At 41.8% G+C, this 26,108-nt stretch overlaps 2 protein-coding genes across 2 annotated transcripts; one reads left to right on the forward strand and one right to left on the reverse strand.

Moving 5' to 3' along the window:
* The first annotated feature begins 264 nt into the window (after window positions 1-264).
* Window positions 265-6,541, forward strand: ctsd (cathepsin D). Its single transcript, XM_083552119.1, has 9 exons — window positions 265-845; window positions 2,252-2,408; window positions 3,249-3,372; window positions 3,504-3,622; window positions 3,872-4,071; window positions 4,429-4,551; window positions 5,135-5,279; window positions 5,432-5,530; window positions 5,802-6,541. The coding sequence occupies exons 1-9, from the start codon at window positions 784-786 to the stop codon at window positions 5,961-5,963; spliced, it is 1,191 nt and encodes a 396-aa protein (XP_083408245.1). The 5' UTR covers window positions 265-783; the 3' UTR covers window positions 5,964-6,541.
* A 546-nt stretch (window positions 6,542-7,087) lies between these two features.
* Window positions 7,088-25,661, reverse strand: slc6a15 (solute carrier family 6 member 15). Its single transcript, XM_083552069.1, has 12 exons — window positions 25,546-25,661; window positions 24,131-24,465; window positions 16,406-16,563; window positions 16,111-16,225; window positions 15,836-16,017; window positions 12,594-12,704; window positions 11,213-11,454; window positions 10,570-10,759; window positions 8,391-8,583; window positions 8,139-8,298; window positions 7,616-7,778; window positions 7,088-7,509 (listed from the first exon to the last, which is right to left on the reverse strand). The coding sequence occupies exons 2-12, from the start codon at window positions 24,435-24,437 to the stop codon at window positions 7,288-7,290; spliced, it is 2,043 nt and encodes a 680-aa protein (XP_083408195.1). The 5' UTR covers window positions 24,438-24,465; window positions 25,546-25,661; the 3' UTR covers window positions 7,088-7,287.
* Between the last annotated feature and the right edge of the window lie 447 nt (window positions 25,662-26,108).

The following is a 26,108-nucleotide window of genomic DNA, read 5'->3' on the forward strand; positions in this document are numbered from 1 at the left end:
TAAAAGACAGAAGGTGAAGCTGGAGGTGGCAGAGTTGAAGATGATGAGATTTTCATTGGGAGTGACGAAGATGGACAGGATTAGAATTTAGATTATCAGAGGAACCGTGCAGGTAGGATGTTTTTGAGACAGGGTGAGAGAGGCTAAATTGGAATGGTTTGGTTATGTGCAGAGGAGGGACATGGGGTATATTGGTAGAAGAATGTTGAAGATGGAGCCACCCTCCAGGAAAAAAAAGAGGAAGGTTTAAGGATGTGATGAGGTAAGACATGCAGGCATGCAGGGTTTAAAAGAGACCGGAGACTATTGATCATCTGTGGCGACCCCTTAAGAGAGCAGCCGAAAGAAGAATAAAAATAAGAACAAGAAGACCTTTGCAAGGATTGTGTGTGTGTGTGTGTGTGTGTGTGTGTGTGCGTGCGGTCAATCAACTATACGTATGAGAGAAACCGAGAAATCTAGAGGGACCGACAGAGCATAACGAAATCCTGACTCCCACAAGCCGTGCTTAAACAGTTATTGCGACATTTGCATCCTATGACACTCACTCACTGTGACGCTCGATTTATTTGCACACTTGTTTAAAAACCAGCGCAGTTTAATTGCGCAACACTGAGAGCGGCGAGCAGAACACGCCCGGAGCGCGTGCTTGTGATCACGTGACCTTGGCGTCAAGTGACCGAGGGTTTTTGTGTTTAAAGCAGACAAACACTCTCGCTCTCACTTATACACACATACTGTAACTGTTTGACGGTTTTTATTTTTGTTTTTAAAACAGCAGAGATGAAGCTCGCTTGTTTGCTGCTCCTGGTTTTTATTGCCTGGACCGCCGACGCACTGGTTCGGTAAGCTTACTGTTGTTTTCCTTCAGCAGCGGATCATTTGCAAAATAGCTACACTTAGCTTGTTAGCTAGTGACCCTGCGGTAGTGTAGAGCTCAGTTACACACGTTACAGCTTGTGGTATTCTTTAATTTTTTTTTATTTTTACTATCTCGCTAGATCATCTTTTTTGTCGTCTTAATGTTGGTGTGACTCAGCAAAACTCTTATTATTATATTCACATAGAAGGGACCCCTTCGAGTAATGACTAATGCTTTGGAAACAATAGCTGGTTTGGTAAAAGGCGAAACAATAAAATATACTAAATGGTGTTATATAAGTGTTTATAGCGCCAACCTGCAAACGAAGCTTAAGCCAGTGTGCAGTGCGTTTGGACGTGTTTTTAATGAGTGACTACAGTGTAGCCGGAACAAATGTCTACTGGAAGTGTTTCTGTGCGGTTAACTTCAACGGTTTACAAATGACAGAGCAAAAAGCGTTCACACCAACAGTTTTACACCTCCAGTGTGACCGCCTGTAGCTGAACACGGCCGAACCACAGACACACACAAAGAGAGAGAGACAGACAGACAGACAGACAGACACAGAGAGAGAGAGAGAGAGAGAGAGAGAGAGACACAGACAGACAGAGAGATAGAGAGAGACACAGACAGAGAGAGACACAGACAGAGAGATAGAGAGACACAGACAGACAGACAGACAAACAGAGAGAGAGAGAGAGAGAGAAAGGCAGACAGACAGACAGTGATAGAGATGTGTGTGTTTGTATATGTATGTGTGTGTGTATGTATGTATGTGTGTGTATGTGAGAGAGAGAGAGATACATACATATGCACGGGAGTAGAGACCTATACAGAGAGCGAGCGAGAGACATGCACAGAGATAAAGACATATATATATATATATATATATATATATATATATATATATATATATATATATACACAAAAAGAGAGATACCTATGCACACACAGATACCTATGCAAAGAGATTAATAACTACATATATACAGAAAGAGACCAAATGATCGTATAGTGTTTAGCCAGCAAAGACAACTGGATGTACTTTTGTTTCACTGCCTGGTCACAAATAAGCGAATCCTCATTTGTTTTGTGAGGAATGTTTTTTGCTGTTGAGGCTTATGTAATGGTGAGAAATGCTTTTGTTTAAGCCTGGCTTTTGTTTTTGTGCCCAACACTTCCCAAAGAGCAGGGTATTAGGAAAATGTCCGGGCAAGAGTGCAAATCGTGCTAAATCACGATTATTCTTTTAATTAGACAATTGTTTACTCTCAGTCATTACTATGGAGTGGATGCTGTTTCCACGTGAGCTTGATGTCCTGCTGGTTTTATTTAGAGTATAGTAAATGGCTGTACTGAATCTTTAACCATTTGCATGCTGTTTTGCAGGATTCCTCTAAAGAAGTTTCGCTCGATAAGGCGCACAATGTCCGATTCGGGCCGAGCCGTGGAGGAACTCTTGGCCAACTCACAGAACACAAAATACAACCTGGGTTTAACAAACAAATTTGGACCAACCCCTGAAACACTAAAGAATTACCTGGATGTAAGTGTGGCCTGATTTGTACTTCAAACCTACCAATCTTAGATGATCAGCACTAGCATCTAATCTCGTTGAGTGTTTGTAAAGTGGGTGGCCCTCCTAATCAGTATCTAAAGCTCTTTAGTTCGACCTGTTTAATTTGACCTAATTATATACAGAGAAATTTTTTTGAAAATAATTGCTGTCCAAGTAATGCCCAACATTGTTTGCACGATACCATAAAAAACTGTAATACAGCAGATGACGGAAAAAATAATATTTCTCTGATCTGCTGTGCAGTTGATTGAAAGGCTGCAAAACTTCTGCCAAAATAACACATTTAATCAACAATGGCTATTTCTGTAAAATGGTGCTACTACTTTATGGGCTTGAAAAATATGTCGCCAGGAATGGTGCATATGTAGGTCAGAGAGGTTTTTTTTTCTTTTTTTGGTCCTTTTTTATTTTATTTTAAAGATAAACAGAAAGGAAGTAATTCAGAAGTAAATTGCTGACCGTGTGGGAAAATGAGGTCATGCGTTTAGACATGCTTTGCTTTTTTCTTTTTTTTCAGTAAGTCTTGAAACTGGTTTTGTCATGGTCTTGGAAAGCATGACATGACATTTGATCATGGGTTATGTTGAGGGTGTTAGTCATGCCGTTTTAACAAATGGAGAACTATCACAGTTAGCTTTGGCAACCACCTTGTGCATTTTTTTTGTTGCCTAATATTTGCTACATTATTTTAAATTATTATTATTTTTTTTTTCCTCTTTGTGTTTGGTTTCATTAAATTGCTCTGACCTAAACATTTTCACCCTATAATCTTCAGACAAGCACATTTTTGTATTTGTTATATTATAGGCCCAGTACTATGGAGAGATAGGTCTTGGTACTCCTGTCCAGACCTTCACTGTGGTGTTTGACACCGGATCCTCGAACTTGTGGGTGCCTTCTGTTCACTGCTCCCTTACTGACATCGCATGTTGTAAGTCAACATTTGAGACGCTGCAAAATAGTGTGATTTTTGTGTTCCTAAATAATTGATTCCATTGTTAAATATTTAATGTTGGTCTTGGGTCATTTTAATGCAACTCACTCTTGTTGTTGGTCATACAGTGCTTCATCACAAGTATAATGGGGCCAAATCCAGCACCTATGTGAAGAATGGTACTGCTTTCGCTATTCAGTATGGCTCTGGGAGTCTCTCTGGTTATCTTAGCCAGGATGTCTGTTCTGTAAGTTTCTTTTGCATGTTTTTGTTTTCATTTATGCTTTTGTTAATCTAAAGCTAACTGTATACAATTTGGGTGATGCCTGATCTTGGTTGTTAAAACACAAATATACACTTAATACATATACATGCACACAGCTGCTACTTAGTTGTGTACATCTTACATACAGCTAAAGGATTAAAAAAAAAACCCGCATAGACTAGACGGCATGTTATGTCTTGCTGGCTGGAATTGAAAAAAATTTCTTTGCAGATAGGAGACATTGCTGTAGAGAAGCAGATATTTGGCGAGGCTATCAAGCAGCCTGGCGTTGCTTTTATTGCTGCAAAGTTTGACGGCATCCTGGGCATGGCCTATCCTCGCATTGCTGTAGATGGCGTTCCTCCAGTCTTTGACATGATGATGAGTCAGAAGAAATTTGAGAAGAATGTTTTCTCTTTCTATCTGAACAGGTGTGTATTGTGTTTACAGCAGAGTGGATTTTGATAGTTATTAATCAGTAAGTATATGAGTATATGAAAAAGGTTGACTAAAGATGGATGGTCAGCATGGGTGTGCCTAAATGTGCTGAATACAGAAGAGACGTTTCAGCTCTCTACTGTGCCTCAAAGTTCAACAAGCCCTATTAATCTAATTGGATTAAGCAGAGAATGATCACATGGCTTCAGATTTATAATCTTTTTTTGACACCAGAGTAGAGTTGAGCACAGTGATGAGGATTCCTGATTAGATTGTAAAATGTGTAATTGAAACTTGTTTAAACACATGATTTGTTTATACTTGTACTGTGTATTTTTTTTTTTTAATAGGAACCCCGATACTCAGCCTGGTGGTGAACTCCTCCTGGGAGGCACAGACCCAAAGTTCTACACTGGAGATTTTCACTATGTCAACATCACCCGACAGGCTTACTGGCAGATTCACATGGATGGGTGAGAGCTCATCTTCGTCATACTAACTGCAATGTCATGCTTTTGTCTTCCTTTCTTTAGAGGAAGTTGGTATGTTTCATGTAACCCTCATGGCAAAAACTGTCACGTGCACTTGAAATCACATGTTTCATTAATAACTTAAGTGTATATGATCTAATGATTCCCCAAGGATTGAATTCTTCCATTTAGTGGTCAATGCAGTGCTCTGTATTCATGCAAAGTGGTAAAATGGAAAGCTGCTGAGGTTGGCTCGTGACTCTGGCAAGCTTTCTTTAAAACAAAAAACAATACAAAAGAACAGCGTGAGAAGCAAGCTGCCAGACTTAGCCTGACAAGATGTAATATAATGTTTTATATTTATCTATTGATGGACAGAATTTATCATACAAGTTTTTGTGTTGCATAAACCGGACTTTTTGTTACTTTTAAACAAGTAATTTTTTAATTACAGTATACTTTTCTTTTCTAGATTAGTTTTTTCTTCATTATCATTATGCTCTTCCATAATGTGTGCTACATAATAATACGTTCCAACACAACTCAACTTTTTTTTTTCCTTTCCACTTTATTTTACTTAAATCAGCATGAGCATTGGCAGTCAACTGAGCCTTTGTAACGGAGGCTGTGAGGCTATTGTGGACACTGGAACGTCTCTGATCACTGGACCTGCCGCAGAGGTCAAAGCTCTCCAAAAGGCAATTGGAGCCATTCCACTGATCCAAGGAGAGGTATACAATAACCTACATGCACTAGGGTGTTTGTAGTTGAATACTAAAATCCTTGAATACTATTAAAATGCGTATTTGTTCCTACTAATGATTCATTTCAATTTACTGAATTTGTCGAGGAATGTTACTAATATCATCTTGTTTAATGGTAGTACATGGTTGACTGCAAGAAGGTTCCTTCCCTTCCCACTATCTCTTTCAATCTGGGTGGACAGACGTACACACTGACTGGAGAACAGTACATTCTCAAGGTAGTCAAGTGTGTGAAAATGGCGTGTTGCTGTTTTAAAACACTTCCTTTGTTTCATATAATTGCATAATTGTTTAGAGAACAGCTGCATCACATGATGTTTTACTTAATAGTCGAAAACATTCTTACTTTTCTCAAGCCATGTGCCCTTTCGGTCACTGAAATGTGAATTATGTTGTTTAACCCAACATCAGGAAACCTATACCATTACAAGTAGACCAGGGTGTGTATTTTTGGGTTCATAAACTCCTTGTGTGTGTGTGTGTGTACAGGAGAGCCAGGCTGGTAGAGAAATCTGTCTGAGTGGATTCATGGCTTTGGATATCCCTCCTCCTGCTGGACCTCTGTGGATTCTGGGTGATGTGTTTATTGGACAGTACTACACCATGTTTGACCGTGAGAACAACCAAGTGGGCTTTGCTAAAGCAATTTAGGCCCATCTCTTGGAAACAAGGGTAGGAAAGGAGTAAGGAGGGGTACAGGAAGAAAAAAAACTCTAAACTCTCCACTAAAATCATATCAGCTGCTATAACAATATCTGCTTAGCGATATGATAGTATTGTGTTTGCACTGTGCTTCTTTAGCTCCTTAATACGCCGTTTCAATGAGCTTGAGAAGTAGAATCATTCAGGGAAAGGCCAATAAGTACAATACATGCTATCAAAGTAATGACTTGGTTATGGTTTTTAATTAGCAGTAGCTAGGACAGGATGTGTAGATTTTTAATAGGCTTTGTCATTTTCCTTAGCTACTGTGATTCCTAGTACCCTTGGATATTTTAAAACAAACATTTTAGAAAATTGAATTTCTCAGCCGATCAAGTTACTACCTGTCCATTGATTTAAAATGTTATTATATTTTTTACATTTATGTGGCTTTGAGGACCTGCTTTGAATTTGTCTGCAACGATTTGAAAATTGTGACCTAATTGTTCTACAATTACACTGGTGATTATTGCAATATATACTTTCCTCCAGACAAACAGTTCAGTTTAATAAATGTGTTGAACAAATATGACTTGTATGGGTTTTTTTTTTTTTTTACTTATTTAATTGAAATGCTGAACAAATAATTTTAAAGGAAAATTATATTTACAGTTTTATTAACAATCTAATATCCAAAGAGTAAAAAACATAACGTTATGTTCATAAACAGAGATGCTTTTACATTACATTTGTATATTAAATTTACAGCAGTTACATGCTATAAACAAACACTTAGGTACCCATCATTTAAACAATAATTTTAGGTTGTACATGTCATTCGTATGGTACACATTCAAACTGTTATTTTACCAAACAAATGCAATATAGCATGTTTTATTTCAAGTCAAGCTTTAATTGGCATTTCAACCATAAGAGAACAATGAGAATGTTTCTCCAGAACCCTGGTGCTACATAAAACACCACATTCACATTTTTTGCTTACAGTACATTTAGCAGCTTTTGAAGCTGCTAAACTGTTTCTAATCTTGTTAGTGATTGGACTAAAGGCAGTCGCTGTCAGTGATGCTTTTTAGAGACCCGAAACGCAGGTTAAAGGAGGAGACATGAAGGAGACATGAATAAGTAATGACGTACAAAACATGATCTATATTTTGCTCTACGAGTTTGTCTTCAATATGAAAAACAGTTTCATGTCTCCATGATATGTGGAGAAAATTAGATTGAAGAAATCGTATGTACATGACATTTAATGTTAACCTGATGCACAGGTGCCATGGGCTGGCAAATGAACTGTTCTGTTCCCATGTAAGCCCTAAGGCAGACAATGTGAATTGTCTTTATCAGTCAGATTTGCGTGTGTCTGTCTGTCTGTATTATTATCATCATTATTTTGTTCCGAGGACCCGTTGTTTTTTCTGCATAAGTTAAAATATTTGAAGATGAACACCACGGGGATGGGCAATATAGCAGAGATGAAAAGTAGGAAGCACATAGCCATGCCCCATGAAGGATAAAGGACTGACTGCTCCTTAGCCTGAAACACATGTAGATAATTATATTACTCAAAAAGTAGATGCATCATTATCCATTTAGCACTGCTTTACAGTCATATAAACACTAAAACTTGCAAAAGAACCAACCTCCTCCTGGATCCAGGCAGTGTAACTGGGAGGACTCATGGCCATTTGGACGACGCTAGCAATCACCAGAACAAAAAGTAGCAGAGGAGTAATATACTTCCACATGTAGTAATAAATACGGTATGGCGCGAAACCAAGCATCTGCTTTAGATCTTCAAAAAACCTACGGAAAGATTGGAGATTAGACTTGTCAGTCTAAGACTGGGCTATCATGGTTTTATGTGCATTAAACACGGAGCTTATAATAATTATGTTGCTAGAATGTGAGGTTTATAACCACTTCTTAGAACACACGTGGACACAGTTTCCAGACTTATGCAATAGAGGATGTTTCAAATAATGTTAAAACTACTTCCTCAGTTTTGTTTTACTTTGACTAGATGTGTTAAACTGTTTCTTTTTTAACAGCCTTCAACCATGTCCATCTTTGGATACAACAGTCCATGCTAACAGGACACTTGTTGATAATAAACATAGGACACAGAAAACTCCCAAGTGAATGATTTTTTTGTGTGTAACGTACTTGTCACTGCCATAGACCCAGGCTACAGCTAGGTTTTCCATTAGGACCACGATTAGCAGGGGCAGCGTAGCAGAGTAGTCGTCAAACATGGACACAAAGTAGTTGCCTGATCGCTGGACAAAAATTAGACCAACAACGAACGACAGCAAACAGCAACTGACTACGAGAAGGCCAGAGAAAGAGCTTGTAAGTGACTGCAAACCAGACCATGAAATGTATGTAATCTTGCATTGGGTGTAGTTGGACTTTTACCAGTCAGGATTTCTTTGCGAATTTTAAAAGTGTCCACGAGCGGTGTGATGATCCCCTCAATTGTGCCGAACATGCTGCCCAGCCCCAAGTTCAGCAACATGAAGAAGAACATGAATGACCAGAAAGGAGCGACAGGGAAGAAGGTTATGGCCTCGGTGAAGGCGATGAAAGCAAGTCCTGTTCCCTGCACTGCCTGGGAGAGACAAAGAGAAGCAGTATAATGATTTGCTAACTGATGTTTGCCATATTTCAGCATGAGTGGAAAAACTTATCGTGTAAAATAAACTGTAAAGAATAAACTTGGCATAATTCCCTAAACCTGCTCTCATATCAAATGTAGAAACAAAGATATGGATTTTTAATCATAAGCAATCACATCTATGCTTAAAAAAGACTGCAACATGCAAACCTGTACATTATATATTATGGAAGATTATATAAAAAAAAAAGAACTACAACTTGAACTAAAAATCTAACTGGGTTACTGCCAGGAATAAAGGTAGAGAGACTGTGGTCTCATCTTTGTGTGTCAGCAGAATCTTACAGCATCATGCTAGCAGATTCCAGCCACACTTCTCCCCTGTTTCAACCATGCGAGAAAGTCTTTTTTTTATCTTACTGTCTAATCACACTTGTGCTGCTGCACAGCTCAGAGTGGCAATTTTTATGATTGCGTTTTATTTTAGCTTCTTATAAACCTAATAACTCACTCACTCACTCACACACACACACACACACACACACACACACACACACACACACACACACACACACACACACACACACACACTAAATTCACTCTCACCTCACTCACCCTCAATAGTCGCTTACTCACTAAATTCACTCACTCACCCTCAATAGTCACTTACTCACTAAATTCACTCACTCACTCACCTCACTCACCCTCAATAGTCACTTACTCACTAAATTCACTCACTCACTCACCCTCAATAGTCACTTACTCACTAAATTCACTCACTCACCCTCAATAGTCACTTACTCACTAAATTCACTCACTCACTCACTCACCTCACTCACCCTCAATAGTCACTTACTCACTAAATTCACTCACTCACCCTCAATAGTCACTTACTCACTAAATTCACTCACTCACCCTCAGTCACTTACTCACTAAATTCACTCACTCACCTCACTCACCCTCAATAGTCACTTACTCACTAAATTCACTCACTCACCCTCAATAGTCACTTACTCACTAAATTCACTCACTCACCCTCAGTCACTTACTCACTAAATTCACTCACTCACCTCACTCACCCTCAATAGTCACTTACTCACTAAATTCACTCACTCACTCACCCTCAGTAGTCACTTACTCACTAAATTCACTCACTCACCCTCAATAGTCACTTACTCACTAAATTCACTCACTCACTCACCTCACTCACCCTCAATAGTCACTTACTCACTAAATTCACTCACTCACCCTCAATAGTCACTTACTCACTAAATTCACTCACTCACTCACCCTCAATAGTCACTTACTCACTAAATTCACTCACTCACCCTCAATAGTCACTTACTCACTAAATTCACTCACTCACCCTCAATAGTCACTTACTCACTAAATTCACTTACTCACCCTCAATAGTCACTTACTCACTAAATTCACTCACTCACCTCATTTACCCTCAATAGTCACTTACTCACTAAATTCACTCACTCACTCACCCTCAGTAGTCACTTACTCACTAAATTCACTCACTCACTCACCTCACTCACCCTCAATAGTCACTTACTCACTAAATTCACTCATTCACTCACTCACTCACTCACTCACTCACTCACTCACTCACTCACTCACCCTCAATAGTCACTTACTCACTAAATTCACTCACTCACTCACTCACTCACCCTCAATAGTCACTTACTCAATTCACTCACTCACTCACTCACTCACTCACTCACTATTCTCATAAATACACTGACAATTTTTAAGTTTAAATATAAAATAAGACCTTAGAAGAGAATATCAAATCTTGACTAACCTAAGAGTATTTACATTTATTTGTATGGATAAACTAAAAAAGAAAATGTATTCACTTACGGATGTATACATTCATTCACACAGACAGTAGCCATAATCAATATGGCATTAAATGGAGCACACCATGTTTAAGGTCTAATTATATTGTGTGGAGGAATTTTTAGTTCCTACCTTGTTAAGCTCTTCTTTAATATCACAGGGATCCAGGCCCAGGCCAGCGTAACCGTCCCCCATTGAGTCGTGGAAAATGTTGATCAGCTCATGGTAGCCGTCTGCAGTCATACTAGTTAAGTCGATGTGAGTCGGAATTAAATCAGGGCTTATATCGTTCCCCACGTATCCAACAATCTTTTCTGTGTTTCTGGAATGAAATAAAACATGGCAAAAAGTTGTGGATCGCATTTCCACTATTGTGCAGACTATGAGTGAGTCTCAATCAGTTTCTATGCTGCCTACATGGTAAATCATTATACCGTGCACACGAGTGTGTGCCCGGTTAGGGACCCTTGTTCACTACAGTTCAGGACACGGATGACACAGTTTGACTCGTGACTAACTAACATTGAATTTCCTCATCAGTTGTTGTAAATATAAATAAAATATTTTAGGTTTATATGTATACATATATGTATAATTGTATTAATCACACACTTATCTTAATCACACACATTTCGGTCATGGTACTTTAAAAAAGTTAATAAACACTTAAAAAACGTCTAAAATGCTAACGCGTGTCCGCCTTTTTGTTTCAGCTGAAATGCTTTCGAAAATCAATCATTGCCGATTTTAGTTTTCTGTACGGTAGTGGACTCACAAGTTGACACAGGCCGTGTTTTTGACGTTGGCTTTAAAGCCGAGCACGGCGAACACCACCACTGTGGCCAACACAGATGTGAAGAAGTTGATGAAGGGAACGAGGATGGCATCAAAATGGCAATTGTTGTTGCGCTTGTTGAAACTGGAGAAGGCAATGACTCCGCCGAAACCTAGGCCGAGAGCGAAGAACACCTGCGTAGCAGCTTCACGCCAAACTTTAGCATCCAGCATGATCTCCACCTGATGCGGGACACACAAAAACACACCTACAGTCTCCTCTACACTATTGAGTCCTCTGCTAATGTGCAGTGAAAAACGCTGATTAAAAAAATAACACATGCAGCAGAATATTGTCTCTATTTTTCATTCTGTATTTGCTAGTGTTGCTGTTACTATGGAAATAATAGCCTGAGTGGATTGATACATACTTATCTCAAGTTACTTCTTTTCAAATTGTACTCTTATACAAAAATAATGCACACCTTTTGACTGATCAGATTTGAAAATTGAAACCAGGCCTTTAGTTATGTAAGGGATAAAGCACACCATGCTGTGTGCATAAATTTATTATAACTACACTAGGAGGTTTCACTTCTTGAGGGAAATCTATTTCTGCCAGCAGAGCAAAATGTTCTTCTGAATATCGTCAAGCTGTAATTAGTTATGCGTAAAAAAATTAGCACGTAGCAACAACAAACAGAAATCTTAAAATCATCTTTGAAAATGTACAATTGTTGATTTCCTTTTCTGTGGGGAGATGATTAGCATTTTGGAATGAGTGTCCAGTGTCTTTGTAACAGAGGTGAAACTGTAATTAAGTTTTCCGACACAAGAAAGCCCTCAGGATGCAGGGTTTAACTGTACGTTGGTAACACGGCCCTGGATTATTTTGTGCTACACTTCTGAAGCGTAAGAATGAGGTCATTCTTTAATAAATAAGACAAAATCTGCTTTTGTTTAAGAGAAATAAAATATGGATGCATTGCACCATCCTGTTGGTCCAACAGTATACCTAATGTCTTATTATATACTAAATACTTATTATATTCATATTCTCATTAAATACTGAAAAGTGTAAGGACTGTAAGAAATAATAATGTAAGAATATAAGGACTGTAGTAAGGAGTGAGAAATTAGGTATTATTTCTGTTTCCACAGCTACTGTCACTGTTTTCTAAATATTATATTAGGCCATGCAGAGGAGCCCTTAGAGGAATTGATGAACAGTTTGTCGGTGATTGTAGTAAATCAGCGATGTTGTTTGCATTAGAGTTATAATAAAGAAATAATAGATCCTAACTGTTGTCCCTGGCTTAAGATTACAAATGATATGCATCAGCATATACATCCACACGCAGCTGGGGGTCTCTGTCTCTCACCTTGGGGGTGAACATGTGGATGATGCCGTCCACAGAACCTTCCAGTAGGAGTGATCTCACCATGAAAGAGAATAGCACCAAATATGGAAAGAGGGAGCTGAAGTACATCACCTGCAACCAATCAGAACCGAGCATTTCGTTAATCACAATTAGGCTTCTGGAAAATATAGTAGGCTGTAGTAACATAGCAGAATATTTAATATCTTTTTAATATTATAAGAACACAACATTTAGCAGAACATGATATAAATTTAAGGACAGTGATTACATTTAAATTGATGTTGCATATAAAACATTCTTTAAAAAACTGCAGGAATAGTGGTAAACATAGTGCCAATAATAATAATAATAATAATAATATTAATAATAATAATATTAATAATAATAATTAAGAAGAAGAAGAGGTAAAAGGAATTGTCAAGCAATTGAATACAAATTTTGTTTTATTGTAATTAGTTTATTTGGTACCTACATTAACATACCTAGAATTCTGCACCATCTAAATTTTTTTACCCACCACCTTCCACCCCCAGTATAAAAAGCTCTTTCAACCCTCCTACTCATTAATAATCATGTTTCTCAGCTTTCTTACCCCTATTAAGCATAAAACTTTTTAATTATGCAAAAGAAAGCACATGCTAAAAAAATGCATGACAGGAGGAGTTATTAGTATTAATTTAACTAGCGAATTTAACTGAGCCTTTTGATCCCCAAACACCAGCAGGCTTTACAATGACCATGTTACTGGATATTTCACTCAATCACCTTTAAAAAAGTATTCATCTCCTTCCATAGTCTTTACTTCGGACGTATTTCTGTCCCTACCAAATGGCCGGCACCAGCAACCCTGCCACAAAGTCACTGAGATCCCATTTTCCCCTGTTCTGTTGTCTGATGCGAACATTAAGAGAAGCTCATTACTTCTAGCTGCATGACTGACAAACTGAATAGTCACATAAATTATATGTAAATATAAATTATATATAAATTAGTGTATATATAAATTAGGTACCAAAATATTTTTCTTTTATATGTATTTTTTGCAATATAAAATGCCAATGACTTAGGGGGAGGATTAAAGCATTAATTGAAAAGCGCTAACATTTATTATTAATATATAATAAATATTAAATGCATTATAAATATTTTTATATTTATAATATTTATAATAATACGATAGTATAACATTTATGAACTAAAGTATCTAAAACAAAGCAAATATTGGCAACAAATGGCAACTCAGAAGATTTCACAGTTGAGTTGACTCATACATTTCCAATTGGAATTTTCATAGCAACCTTCTGGATTAATCCACTGTCTCTTAAACCCTGAAGTCTCCCTTCTCGCTACATACTGTGCTCAGAGAGCAGCACATTAAATTGCCAATGCGTTGTTCACTTTGCTTTGCTTTCGCACTTTGCACAAAAAACTATGACAACCTGCAAGGGTTGTTTTTTCTTGAAATTGCTTTAGTGGAAACTCTGAATAGAACATTAAGATTCTTTTGTTGTTAATCTTCAAAGACTTTGCTGATCCCATTCAGTTTTCCAGGCAATGAGGATCATCAGATTGAGGACCACACTGAGATGTCAAGGCCACAGCCACACTGTAACAAGCGGCCTAGGAGGCCATTAATATATCACAGATTTTGTTTTAAACAAGACCAAAACAAAAAAACCTCCCACAGAAAAACAACTGCAGATTTTTATACAAGACTGGACACTGGATCTGAACTGAAATATTACTTCAAGTTAAGTTTGAAACTCCATCCTCCATTGTCTGGTCTAGAAGAAACATGCAATCCTTTAGATATTAAATGAAATTCAATTCATTTAGATGCTATGTACTGCTTTTCACAAGACAATAAAAAAACTAAAAGTGAGATAGAAGTTTTTAGGAGGACACTGATGTCAAACAGCCCAGAAATAAGCCACATCATGTTCACATGGCTCATATGAGGGATATTACTGGGGACCTGCTACAATCAAAATGAAAGGTCATGCTGCAATTACCGACCATGTCACCATTTCACCTGCATTGCTTTTTTTTTAATGCCTTCATTATTATGGCTGTTTTCAAAGAACATTAAATCGAACGCTGAATTTAAAGCTTTCTAAACTTTTAATCCTGTTTTTTTTTTTTTTTTAAAGATTATTTGTTGCCATTGTTACAATCTTTCTTTTAGAAATAAATCTATTAAGTATTTGAATTACTATCTTCATTTGACATCTTTTCACCCGCTTGAGAAACCTGTGGGGCTTCAAGTGGAAGGTGGAGATGCGCCATGTGTCTAAAATCCAGCAGCTCTGTGATGTCATAAAAAGAATCCCCATAAACAACCTGTGCAGCTCTGGTGATCTCCATGCCCAGGAGTATTAAGGCAGTGGTAGATAACAATTGTGCTCACAAAAAATATGCACTTTGGACACACAGAAATGTTCTCTCAGGGTGTACTTACTTCTGTAGCCAGCTAATAACAATAATGGCTGTATGTTGAGTTATTTTCAGAAGACAGTAAATCTGTACTTCTATAAAAGCTGCAGACTGACTACTCTCAAATATATCCAAGTTCCAATCCTCTTGTCCTTTGAGAAGATCTACTACAATAGTTGCTGATATGTGAGGGGTGTACTCACTTTTATGAGATACTGTATCCCACCCACTAACAGGTGCCATGTTGAAGAGATAATTACTGCTATTCACTTCACACATCAGTGGTCACCTGTCAAGTTATGCCTGATCAGTGTATCTTTTTCTTCTTTCGGCTTCTCCCATTAGTGGTCGCCACAGCGGATCATTGTCTCCATACCCCGTTCTCTATATCTGCCTCTTTCAACCCAACCACCTGCATGTCTTCCCTCACCACATCCATAACCTGCTCTTTGATCTTCCTCTTTTCCCCCTTCCTGGTGGCTCCATCCTTAGCATTCTCCAATTAATATACCACATGTCCCTCCTCTGCACATGTCCAAATCATCTCAATCTCGCCTCTCTCACCTTTTCTCCGAAACGTCCTACATACGCTGTCCCTCTAAGAAACTAATTTTTAATCCTGTCCTGACCCATTCTCACACCTTCCTGTTAATCCCGGGGGAATCTCAGTCCTGATGCACGCCTCTAGCAGTAGAGGTGCTTAATACTAGAGTACCTCTATTATAAAACACTAAGCTTTTACCACAGTACATACTATATGTTTACAGTTATCTGATCTGATCTATTTGACCACTCTAATATTCTCTTACCTTCCCTGAAGACTGAATGCCTTTGATCATGCCCAGACACACCATGACCCAAGCACCCATTAGGCACAGTGCCATCTTCCAATTGATTCCTCCACTCTCGGAGATGGTGTCTGATATATTCAGAGCCCCACGGTACCAGTAGTAGGTGGTGGCCGAGCTCTTCTTGCACTCAGGTACCACATCTAAACATAAGGGAAGGGAAAGATGATTGGGGCTTGTGCCCTACTCAAGCTTGTTTTTGCATAATTGTTAGTAATGCTATTTACTCTACTTACCTCCTTCGATTACCGGACAGTGCTGCCAGGGCAGATTTTTAGTAAAAGACTGGGAGAGGTAGTACACGCTCCATCCGATGATTACATTGTAATAAAGACCCACGAAAAGGCATGTCTGCAAGTGGAGAGGACACACGTAAGAACCATGCAGCAAAATCAAGTGCTTTCAAAACCCCCTTTTAATAATGAGTTTAATTGTACTATTTTCTCTCAGGCAGTGGCCATGCCTGCCGTTGGCAATTTTTTATCATAAAGCTGAAATCACATGTATGTATACAGACTGGGCTGAACTAACCAAACAGCTGGCAAAGCCGAGGCCACCCAGTCGAGGGCTGATGTAGTTCCAGATGCCGATGCTGCCTCGGCGCATGCGCTGGCCCACAGCCAGCTCCAGGAAGAACAGTGGAATCCCAATCAGAAAAAGAAGAATGACGTAGGGCAAAAGGAAGGCTCCTTTTAAAGTACAGAAAGAAATTTGCCTTATTAAAACTAATAAACTTTAAATGAGGAATAAAACAAAACAGTGGATAAATCCTTTTATAGAAAAAGTTACATGAAAGCATTTATACTTTTTTATTAAGTAATCAATGTCAAATTACATATACCATATTTTCCGAACTATAAGCCGCTACTTTTTCCCACACTTTGAACCCTGTGGCTTAAACAATGAAGCGGCTAATTTATGGATTTTTCCTGGGTTTTTCCCGGTTTCACAAACTTCAAGGCAAAAAACTGAGCCCCATAACATTAGACCAATGAAATTGCTGAACGGGTTCAGGTGAACCAATGAAACTCTTTATATTAAATCAGATGCGCTCCCACTGAATCGGGCCGCAACACATCATAAATATGGATGAGGTTCCTCTGACGTTTGACCTGCTGCTCACTCGGACTGTCTACAGGAAATGCAAATCATTCGTCACGCTGAAAACAACCGGGCATTAAAAAAAAAAAAAAAAAAAAAAAAACAACACTTCACCTGTGTTCTGAGCTGCACGGCATCGGGAGAAAAGCTTCACCGATGGTAATTTTTAAACGCACGACGATGCCAAAAGAAAAACTCCCGAGAGAAATAGTTGTGAAAGGAAGGAGGAAGACAGTGAATAATTCTTTCTTGGTAGGCTACTGTTTGGATACACGCAGTGTTACAGTCACTGTCTTTCATTAAAACCTGTGTAAAGTTTTGGTTTTACACAATAGTTTCAGTGTAGGCACCTGCGGCTTATAGACAGGTGCAGATTATTTATGTTCAAAATAAAAATCTTTGTAAAATTCAGTGGGTGCGGCTTATATTTGGGTGCGTTTAATAGTCTGGAAATTACGGTAGGTTTTGTGTTACATTTAGCAATGTGGACTGTCTGTAACCTTTGGTATTTCCTTTTTATCATTTATGTTACTGTACCACTAAACTAATTCCCTCACCAGGTTCTTTTTTATTCTTTGTCCTGAGGTCTTAACAATAGGAAAAAGCCTGCTTTACAGCTTTATCACTAACTGTTCAAAAAATGTGAACACTGGAGAGAAAAAAGAAAGTTGCCATTTATCCAGTAAGAACGCACACTGGCCTTGCATGGTGGATGCTCCACATATACAGTGTATAATTGTGAACAGATGTTTATTTATAATTTTTAGAAGGGCCTCGAGTGTCACCTGACAGTGCTGGGGGTCTGCTAGCATGCTAAGCCTGTTAGTAGCTGATGCCGTGTGGTTTGACGGTGTCAGGGAGCACCATGCACTCCCGCCCGCACATGCCCCGCCAACACGGAGCTTCTCGCCTGATTACTAACTCGGCGCACCTGACTTCTATCAGACTCCCTCCCATATAAGCAGCTTCGCTTCCCACCAACACCGTCCGTTATTGCCCTTATGGACTCAAGCTGTCAGCTCTACGATTCCCTTTCTGCTGCCAGTTTTGCTTGCTATTTCGACACGCTACTTTCGATACAGCCCTTTTGCTTTCGCCGCTTCGCTCCGGGTTTCTGTTCTGGTTGTGTGAGTGCTCATTGGACTTTACATCATCTGTCATTAAAACCCTGGTTTTGCACAGCTCCGCTTTCCGCCTCGTCCGTGCGTAACAGAATAACGGACCCACAACAAAGGGGAGAGAGAGAGAGCCGCCCCTCACCTGGAGATGGACGCACACGCCGGCGCCACATCGGACACGGTAGGGGATAGTGCCGCCGCCGCTAACCCCGCCCCCGCGGCCGCCTACGTTCCAATGGCGTTTCCCTCTACTTTCTCCGGCGAACCATCTGAATGCCGCGGGTTTTTGATGCAAGTGGATCTCTTCATAGAGATGCAGCCGCGGCATTTCCCCACCGCTCGAGCAAAGATTGCGTTCATCATCTCCTTGCTTTCCGGGAAGGCGTTAGCCTGGGCCCAATCTCTCTGGGAAGCCGCAGGACCGGTGGTGTATTCCTACACGGCATTCACCGCGCACTTCCGGGAAGTGTTCAGTACCTCCCCCGGAGTCCTCTCCACTACGGATCAGCTGCTCGGGTTGTGCCAGGGTGAGGATTCCCTCACCGATTACAGCCTCCGTTTTCGCACTCTGGCGGCATCTTGTGGCTGGAACGATTTAGTGCTGCTCGGTATTTATCGGCAGGGTTTGGCTCCTGAAATAAAGCAGGCGATGGCCATTCACGAGGATTCGGTGGGATTGGAAGATTTCATACAGAAATCCATCGGCCTCGCACAGCGTTTGGCGGCATGCCGGAGCTCGCCACCATTGCCCACGTCGTCGTTTCCCGTCATGCAACGTTCAGCGCCTACGGCTTCAGGGGACGAACCCATGCAGCTCGGAACCCAGAGGCTGACCCAGAGAGAGCGAAACAACCGCTTGGCCACGGATAATGTCTGTACTGCGGGAAGCCGGGTCATTTCATCGCCGGCTGCCCCACTCGCCCATCTCGTGCCTCGGTGAGTTCAGTCCCGTTTCCTACTGAAATCTCTCCGTTATCTAAGCTCTTGGTGACACTGTTAACGCCTGCTCTCTCTTTATCGGTTCGGGCGCTGGTCGACTCCGGTTCCGCAGGGAACTTCATCTCACAGGACTGCCTCGACCGGCTACAGCTCCGCCGAGAGAGGGGCTCCCAGGACTTAGCCGTCCAAACCATCCAGGGGCGCCCGCTGGGGAGAGGCTGGGTGAAGTATTGTGCCCCGGTGATCACACTACAGGTCGGACTGTTCCACCAGGAGGAGATCAGGTTCATGGTGCTTGAGGACTCCACTGTCAGCGTGATCCTGGGAAGACCCTGGCTTCAACAACACGCGCCGAGGTGTTCCTGGGACCCGTGCGACACCCTGGAGTGGAGCCCTCACTGCCTCCAGCACTGCCTCTCCGGACTTCCCTCCAGGATCCCGCGGGCCATCGTGGGTGCCACCCAGGTGGAAGCAGCGACCACAAACACCCAGGTTGAGCTCCCTGAAGCGTATCGGGCCTACAAGGACGTTTTCAGTGCACAGGCCGCCACCCGTCTTCCTCCTCACCGGCCTTGGGACTGTGCTATTGACTTGCTTCCGGGGGCGAAGCTACCCAAGGGCCGGATCTACCCCCTGTCAGCCCCTGAACACAAGGCGATGGAGGAATACATCGCACAGGCCCTCCGTCAGGGGTTCATCGCCCCTTCCACTTCTCCGGCGGCCTCCAGCTTCTTCTTTGTGGGGAAAAAGGACGGTGGTCTCCGGCCCTGCATTGATTTCCGACAGCTGAATTCCCAGATCGTTCCCCTTCCTTATCCCCTGCCGCTCGTTCCGGCGGCCCTGAGGGAGCTACGGGAGGCGCGGGTCTTCTCCAAGCTCGACCTACGGAGCGCCTACAATCTGGTGCGCATCAGGAAGGGGGACGAGTGGAAGACGGCCTTCATCACGCCCTCGGGACACTACGAGTACCGGGTCATGCCGTACGGCCTTTCCATCTCCCCGGCCGTGTTCCAGGGGTTCATGAACGAAGTGCTCCGACCATACCTCCAGAGGTTCGTGATGGTTTACATCGATGACATCCTCATATACTCACGGACTCTGGAGGAACACCTGGACCACATGAAACAAGTCCTAGGAGCGCTCCGTTCACAACATCTGTACTTGAATCTCTCCAAATGCGAGTTCCATTGCCCTCAGACCCGGTTCCTTGGTTACATCATTAGCTCCCAGGGGATTCAGATGGACGAAGGGAAGGTCCAAGCAGTGCGGGACTGGGATCCCACACATCCCTTTGTCATAGAGGTGGACGCTTTCTCGACAGGGGTAGGGGCGACCCTCTCTCAACGGACGGGCTCCCCTCCAACGCTCCACCCGTGTGCGTATTACTCCCACAAACTCACTCTGGCAGAACAGATTTATGACATCGGGAACTGGGAGCTCCTGGCCATCAAACTCGCCCTGGAGGAATGGAGGCACTGGTTGGAGGGCGCTAAGCACCCTTTCACTGTCATCACCGATCATAAGAACCTCCAGTACCTGCGGGAGGCCCGAAGATTGAACCCCAGGCAGGCTCGTTGGGCCCTGTTCTTCACCCGCTTCCGCTTCCAGGTCACCTATCGAGCGGGGGCCCAAAACGGCAAGGCGGACGCCCTCTCCCGCCTGTTCGGGCCCGACGAGCCCGGGGACCCGGTCCCCATCCTTCCGCCCGATCTCATCATGGGGCCGATCATCTGGGACTTAGATGAGGACATCCGCACGGCCACGCTCCAAGAACCGAGCCCGGAGGGGTGCCCCGAGGAAAAGGTGTATGTGCCGACCGCATGTCGACGGGAGTTAGTCCAATCGGTCCACGAAGGGTTAGGGGCAGGCCACCCCGGCGAGAAACGCACCCTCCAGCTAGTTCAAGCCCGGTATTGGTGGCCCGGTATGACGAGGGAGGTCGCTCGCTTTGTCCAAGGGTGCCCCACATGCGCCATGGCCAAGGTACCGCGTCGCCTACCCGTGGGCAGGTTGGTGCCACTCCCGGTCCCGCAACGTCCTTGGTCCCACCTGGGTATCGACTTTGTCACCGATCTCCCCCGCTCCGAAGGGAACACTTGTATCCTGGTGGTAGTGGACCGGTTCTCAAAGGCTGTCGCTTCATCCCCCTGAAGGGCCTGCCGACCGCCCTGGAGACCGCCGAGGCCCTGTTCCACCAAGTCTTTCGCACCTTCGGCCTCCCAGAGGAGATCGTCTCGGACCGAGGACCGCAATTTACGTCACGGGTCTGGAGGGCTTTCTTTCGTCTCCTAGGGGTCTCAGTCAGCCTTACCTCCGGTTACCATCCCCAGACCAACGGGCAGGCGGAAAGGAAGATTCAGGAGCTCAGCCAGTATCTTCGGGTGTATTGCAGCCAGGACCAGGAGAGCTGGTGTCGCTTTCTGCCATGGGCCGAGTACGCCCAAAACTCGCTTCGCCAGGACGCGACGGGGCTTACGCCCTTCCAGTGTACGCTGGGTTTCCATCCACCTCTCTTCCCTTGGTCCGACGAGCCCAGTGACGTACCCATTGTGGACGCATGGTTTCGGGAGAGCAACCGGGTCTGGGAGTCGGCGCACACACAACTCCGGAGGGCAGTGCGGAACACACGACGGCACGCCGACGCCCGTCTCTGCTGAAGCCTCACCGTCCGTCTCTCTTTTCCTCTCTAGGTGGCCCCGACGCGTCTGTCCAGCCGGAGATCTTAGACCAGCCAGGGGTCTATGCGGTGCGCGAGGTATTGTACTCACTACGGCGCGGGGGTCGCCTTGAGTACCTGATCGACTGGGAGGGATACGGTCCGGAGGAACGCTCATGGGTGGCTCGGCAGGACATCCTGGACCCGGCGCTGTTGGTGGAGTTCCACGCGGCTCACCCACATCGCCCGGCGCCCCGGGGCAGGGGTAGGCCTCGTCGCAGGGCTCGGGCGTCTGGTGCCGCCCCTGGAGGAGGGGGTGGTGTCAGGGAGCACCATGCACTCCCGCCCGCACATGCCCCGCCAACACGGAGCTTCTCGCCTGATTACTAACTCGGCGCACCTGACTTCTATCAGACTCCCTCCCATATAAGCAGCTTCGCTTCCCACCAACACCGTCCGTTATTGCCCTTATGGACTCAAGCTGTCAGCTCTACGATTCCCTTTCTGCTGCCAGTTTTGCTTGCTATTTCGACACGCTACTTTCGATACAGCCCTTTTGCTTTCGCCGCTTCGCTCCGGGTTTCTGTTCTGGTTGTGTGAGTGCTCATTGGACTTTACATCATCTGTCATTAAAACCCTGGTTTTGCACAGCTCCGCTTTCCGCCTCGTCCGTGCGTAACAGACGGTGAGCAGCCAGTGTTTAGAGTAAGAGACAGCATGCACACAGAAAGACAGACAGGCATAGTCAGTGCCACACACACTGCCTGGTCTCATCTAATTACAGACTAGCGCAGCAGTACAGCCGCACTCGCTTATAACAACCTGAAATACATGTATGCTGATTACCACTGGGTCTTGAATACCAAAAAATTTCTAAGATTGACCATACTAGCATTAATGCATTGGGGGAAATAATGATTTGATCCCCTGCTGATTTTGAGAGTTTTACAAAGAAATGAACAGTCTAGAAATTGTATGGTAGGTTTATTTACACAGAGAAAGACAGAATATAACAATCCAGAAAAAAACATTAAAGAAAGGTATTTGATTGAGTGAAATAAGTATTTGATCCTGTATCAATTAGACTTCCACAGACCCGAAATAGTCCTGACCCTTAAGGAAAGAACTCCTAATAACAACTCGTTATGTGCATAAAAGACACCGGTCACTGTTGGCGCAATAATTTATAAATGGAAGAAATACAAGATTACAGGACTCATTTGGGTGTCTTGTGGTCAGGATTCTTGCTGGTTGGTAGGGGATTGAATACTTATTTCAATCGATTAAATACAAATTAATTCATATATCATATTCATTTATTATTTCTTTTCAGATTTTTTTTTGTCTCACTGTTAAAATCATCCTTCCATAAAAATTCTAGACTGTAAATTTTTTTGTAAGAGGGTAAATTTGTGAATTTGGTAAAGGCATTTTATTATAAAGACATTTGCAGATAAAACCGGACACCCCTGATAAACACACTATCACTATCACTCCGGGCACTCTAATAAGCAATGATCCAAAAAGACATCCATATGATGTCAGCACAATGCATAAAATCATAATAAAAATCAAGAGCGTCTGTTATAGGAAAGAAATTGATCTCAAGAATGGTTTGATGAACAAAAAAAACCCATCCAACTGGAGGTTTCTGCGACTCCAAGTGGAGAGCTAGAGGAGAATGTTTCGACTGGTTGAAGCACACAGGAACACAATCACTTTTTTTTACAACCATTCTGAGCAAAAAAGCATCTAAGAAAGGACAATGGACCATACCCCCATGAAAATTAGCAGCATAAAACCACACTGGCTTCCATTTCGGTCAGCAAAGAACGAGGTACAGTGGGGTCAGGCTCATCCAATCTGGACAGTTGAAGAGTTAGAAAACATCTGGTCTTTTCCCTCTGTTTCCATCTGGTCTTTTCCCTCTGTTTCCCTGATCTTTAAGTAAAAGATCGAACTCAATGTGGACTTGTGTTCACACTGTTATGGTGTGTTATGCATCTAAGGATGCTTTTGATTTTACCATGGGTATAAAGAGTGATTACTTGAGTTACTGTAGTCTTTATGTTAGCTTGAGGTGCCCGGTTTCAGTGCAACACGTAGTGATTCCACAGGATAATTCCTACATTCACATCTTTATCCTCATGACAACCACACTGACAATTTAGATGTAGGAGAAAAACTCCAAAGTGAGTCAGGTTTATATTTTATTTCTTCACTGCCAAAACCTTTTGAAGTAGTGAATCAGCGCTGTAAATTCAACACTGGAACTGTTAAGCCAGTGGTGTGAGAACTGGTTTTATCAATTATTTTACATTGATGCATTCAACTTCATTCGAAGGATGCTCATTTGGCACTTCAAGCAGTTAAAGGCATAAAGAAGTTTCAACATAAAAAAAAATAAAAATAAACAAAAAGGATTATTTTTGGTCGACTTACCGCCTCCGTTTTTCTGGCACAAATATGGGAATCTCCAGACGTTGCCAAGACCCACTGAGAAGCCCACCTGGGCGAGGATGTACTGGAACTTGCTGTTCCATGCGTCCCTCTCCTTGCCTTCATTATCCTCTTCAAGTTCACACGCGGCTTCCTCAATTTTCCGCTCTTTAGAGCCGACCACGTGCATAAAGCGCAATTCGATATTTTCAGACGAATTGTCGCGTGCATCCTTGTCTTTTGAAGACTCTGGGATAATACCTATCAAATCATTTTTATCTTTGGGCATTTGATAATTCTTCGAATGCATATTTAAATGAAATATTGATGAGTAAAGGCTGTTGAGACAAAAAACAACAACAACAACAACAACAACAGATAAGTGAACTTTTAGACCATAGTACACATAAACTAATTTACATATTCCTCTCACAGTGAGGAAAAGGCATAATAAAGGCATTTAACAGGTTCCTTGTTGTTTTGGTGTTACAATGAAGGATACATATTTTGCAGACCCTTAGCTAGTAGCTTTTACGTGGGAACATATTGTACTTAAAAGATTATTTATAATTTGAGAATAAGTACCAACTCTAAAACTTCACTCTGAAACTAAAAGCTTGACTCCTTACAGCCAAAAATAAGAATCTGAGTCTACAGTGATCACAGGCTCACCAAACTGGGACAGATGAACAATGGAAACAAACCTTTCCTGTGGGATCACTAAAGTATTTGGTACTTCGAACTTGTAACTTGTATTGGTATCATTGTATGCACAGCTCTGATGCAACTGAAGATTGGCTGCAATGTGAACAGGTGAACTGGTTTTCCATTTAATTGCCAATTCATTAAATAAATAAATATACACACAAACAAATAAATAAATGATTTCCAAGATGTGGTTTTAACGTAGTGTTTGTGTAAGTGTTCACACCATCGCACATATTTTTCTATATGTTGTAGTGATAGTGTACTGAAATGAACTTAATGAAGAAATACATACATTATTTACATACATTACATTACATACAGTAAAATATTTTGCCTCCACAGAAACGTCCCCCTGTGAATCTTTCGTTTATTTAATGTCCATGAAAAGTTTTATTTTATTACAAATGATTATTATTTTTTTATTTTGTGCTTGATTCGGGCTACATGTTTGGTCTGGTGTCCATATCCTACATTCTCAAAGTATAGGAACATCCAGAATGCATAAAAAAAGGTGAACCCTGGATGCTGACAAGGACAAAGTTTGATACTTTTCCTTTCTTTACGTGTTTAAAATAATGAATAAATAAATATAGCCTCGCATGTGGAGTGGTACAGTGATACCAATATAATTTATGCTAAGGATAAAAAGTGTACTGAAAGTACTATATTATATCTTAGTAATATTTCACAAAACAAATATATACTGTTACCTTTGGATCAAAAAACAGATTGAGATACTCGCATTTATCCTATATAAACAACGAAGTTTGATGTACTACAGCTAAGGTTCGGCTTGTGCTTTATTACGCTTGCTACCTCTTTAAAGTTAAACTCAACTGTGACGGTGCCGGTGCTTCGCCCTGACGCTTTAGCTTTCCGACTGCTACATTCTCACGATGTCGTAGGGGTGCTCTTCGGCGTAAACACCCACAACAAAAAATAAAAGCGTAATTTTTTTTAGCATAACACACAAGTTAAAAATCAATTAAATATTTTTATGTTACATTTAATAGTTGCATCATGACTTTATTGGTATTTTGTTTTGAGAAACGATATTTGGAAAAGTGTCCCTCCCCAAAGAAAATACAACGAATGGTTCGTTCTACTACGTAGGTCCATGTACAGTGAAACATCTACAGGTGTTGTGCCTAATTCCGACACCCTGGCTTAAAAGAGTCACTAAACTGGGTTTGATACACTTGCAATAATAAAGAATTAATGTATGTGTAAAATACTACATTCATTTATCAACATAGACAGCTTTAGTATTTAG

The sequence above is a fragment of the Silurus aristotelis genome, assembly GCF_946808225.1.
Source record: "Silurus aristotelis genome assembly, chromosome: 10".
NCBI classification, from domain to species: domain Eukaryota; kingdom Metazoa; phylum Chordata; class Actinopteri; order Siluriformes; family Siluridae; genus Silurus; species Silurus aristotelis.

Excerpts from the sequence above, each read along its gene's own strand:
- slc6a15 (XM_083552069.1), bottom strand. The coding sequence starts at position 24,437 with ATGCATTCGAAGAATTATCAAATGCCCAAAGATAAAAATGATTTGATA. Across the intron at positions 16,564-24,130 it reads GTGCCAGAAAAACGGAGGCG|GAGCCTTCCTTTTGCCCTAC; the intron begins GTAAGTCGACCA and ends GTACTTTAAAAG. Across the intron at positions 16,226-16,405 it reads TCGGCTTTGCCAGCTGTTTG|ACATGCCTTTTCGTGGGTCT; the intron begins GTTAGTTCAGCC and ends CTCCACTTGCAG.
- ctsd (XM_083552119.1), top strand. The coding sequence starts at position 784 with ATGAAGCTCGCTTGTTTGCTGCTCCTGGTTTTTATTGCCTGGACCGCC. Across the intron at positions 3,623-3,871 it reads TTAGCCAGGATGTCTGTTCT|ATAGGAGACATTGCTGTAGA; the intron begins GTAAGTTTCTTT and ends ATTTCTTTGCAG. Across the intron at positions 4,072-4,428 it reads TTCTCTTTCTATCTGAACAG|GAACCCCGATACTCAGCCTG; the intron begins GTGTGTATTGTG and ends TTTTTTTAATAG.